This window comes from Hipposideros armiger, unplaced genomic scaffold, assembly GCF_001890085.2.
Source record: "Hipposideros armiger isolate ML-2016 unplaced genomic scaffold, ASM189008v1 scaffold_420, whole genome shotgun sequence".
Classification (NCBI taxonomy): domain Eukaryota; kingdom Metazoa; phylum Chordata; class Mammalia; order Chiroptera; family Hipposideridae; genus Hipposideros; species Hipposideros armiger.
The window spans coordinates 105,103-107,665 of record NW_017731770.1 but is presented as its reverse complement, the minus strand read 5'-3'; the positions used below and the strand labels follow the sequence as shown (position 1 = coordinate 107,665).

The 2,563-nt window shown below is 35.6% G+C and overlaps 1 protein-coding gene across 1 annotated transcript in view; it reads right to left on the bottom strand.

The window, feature by feature from the left end:
- CEP135 (centrosomal protein 135) overlaps positions 1 to 2,563 on the bottom strand; it is a 68,395-nt gene that overhangs the window by 32,112 nt on the left and 33,720 nt on the right. Inside the window, exon 10 of the mRNA XM_019664354.1 lies at positions 677 to 754. Coding sequence (XP_019519899.1) covers positions 677 to 754 — 78 coding nt within the window. The remainder of the gene's footprint in view (positions 1 to 676; positions 755 to 2,563) is intronic.

The following is a 2,563-nucleotide window of genomic DNA, read 5'->3' as shown; positions in this document are numbered from 1 at the left end:
CAGCAACCAAGAAAGTGAAATTCATAATGTCTGGCATCCAATCTAAAGTTATCAGGCATGCAAAGAAGCAGAAAACTACTACACATGATAAGGAGAAAAAAAATCAACTGACCCAAAGTTGACAGAAACAGATGAAAGAATTAAATAAATAAAAACAGTGAAGACACAGTAAGCTAGCCAAAATGAAACACAGAGAGAAAATAGCCTGTCAGTACACATACCAATTTGTTAAAAATCCTATCTCTAGAGAGAGCAATAAGGAATGAAAGTGAACTTCGCTTTGCACATTCCCTGTCTGAATTACTTTTTAACAAGAGCAAAACAACAATAAGCATGCTAACACCTGCTGAGTACTTACAACATGCCAGAGGCTCTTCTAAGTTCCTGGTATGTATTAACTCATTTAATCTTTCCAAAGTAAGTACTAGCACCATTGCTGTTTTACAAATAAAGAAATTGAGGATGGAAAGTTTAAGTAACTTGCCTACAGGTAATAGAAAACAGAGAAGGATTTGAACCCAAGTAGTCAGCCTTCAGCATACATGCTCCTATCACTGTTATACAGCTTCTCTAGCATACTATTTTATAATTTCAAAAACATACAGTACATTAAAACTATAACTGAAATAGTCATTCATGCAACACAATATGCCCCAAATCCAGTTTGAAAAATTACCTGGTGATTAACACATGTCAGATGTTCGATAGTTTTCTCTAATTCTGATTTTCCAAATAGACTCATTTCCTGGAGATGCTGAAAGAAAATTTTATAGAAAATGTTCATTCACATCAGATGATAAAACAAAATTACCAAAGTAAGCAAGGCAAGTCTACAGTACTATTGTATTTGTCGTTTCTTAACAGAATGTTTTAGAAAGAAAATCATTAGACATTTTACAAAAATGGTGCTTTTGGGTGGAAAAACAGAAGCATAAGNCAGTATTCAAAATTTTTAGTAAAAATAATTTTCCAATCTAGATTTCCAGATACTTAAGCCAAATCATAAAGTTTGAAAGTACAAAAGTTGAATAAAAACATTTTCAAATAAGTAGAGTACCAAAAATAATTTACTCCCATGTATTCTTTTTCAGGAAACTGCTGGACAAAATGCTATAGTAGAATGAAGGAAAAAAACAAAAAACGAAAAAAAAAAAACCCATGAGATTCAACACAGGAAAGGGAGACAGGAAAAGACTTAAGAGGACAGACACGAAGATGGAAAGCTGGAGAAGGGAGGTCTTCAGGGGGAAAAAACAGAACTGATAGGTTTGACTGTTAAAAAATACTGAAAGCCATGTGGCAGATATGTTGGAGCTCTTGACAAAAATTAGCAATGAGGTCAGTGAAAAACAGAAAAGTAACAAAAAATGAAATGAAACAAAACAAAGGCAATTAACTCCAAGAAAAAGATCTACAAGAAAAACGCACTGTCCCACTCGGCTGATCAGTGAACCACTAGAAGCCATGATAATATAAACAGTAACTACTAAGTCAGCAAAATCTGTAATTAAAACTATGTCAAGCTAATGGGGAAGCAATGGGGAGGAATGCAAAGCCATCCATCATCTACCATCATGCAAATTCGCTAAATAATCTTAAATCAATCAAGTAAGACTAAGCAGCACAAACACTATTTAGAAACAGGGAGAGAAACACCAGGAGAAAGTTAAAACGTTGTGGGTAGTAGTTTTGGGGATAGGGAGGTAGGAAATGAAGCTGTTTTTTGTTTTGTTTTGGTTTGCATTAAAAATCTTTCAGAATTCCTTGGGTATATCTTGTACAAACAAGAGTACATGTATGGTATAAAGAATTAAAAATGAACATTTGTGTATCCATCGTGTTTTAAAAAGTATTACCCAAACCTCTGAAACTACTTGTGAGCAGTCGCCACTCACATCCCCCAACCCCTGCCCACAGTAACCACTATCCTGAGTCTGGTGTTTCTCATTTCCTGCTTTTCCTTAGTGTACTGCATCTGTACGAATCCCTAAACAGAGTTTAGGTTTGCATGTTTTTAAACACTACAGAAGTGGAATCACACTGCACTTTTTCTTCGACACTGTATTTGTAAGATTCATGCATGTTGATTATGTAGCTTTTATTCATTCGTCTTTGCTGCTCTGTAACACTCCATTGTATGAATTACCACCATCCGCCTATTTTTCCTCACAACAGACATCTATATTTTTCGTTTTCTGCCAGAGAGTATATATTTTAGGCTTTGTGAGCCCTATGGTCTGTTGCTACTACTCAGATGTAACACAAAAACAACCACAGGTAATGTGTAAACAAGTGAGAGTGGCTGTGTTCTATTACAAAAACAGACTGTAGGCTAGGTTTGGTCCCGGGGCCGGAGTTTGCTGACCTCCATCCAGGACAGGCATCTAGAAGTGGGTTTTCTGGCTTATAGGGTATGCCGCCTTTGCTGAATAATCCAAATTATTCTCCAGAGTGCCCGTTTGCATTTTCAGAAGCTATATACACTCGCTAATAATACTTGTTAAAACTTGTTAATTTCTGATGACCTGATATTTTAGACTTTAATTCACAGTTTTCATTTTCA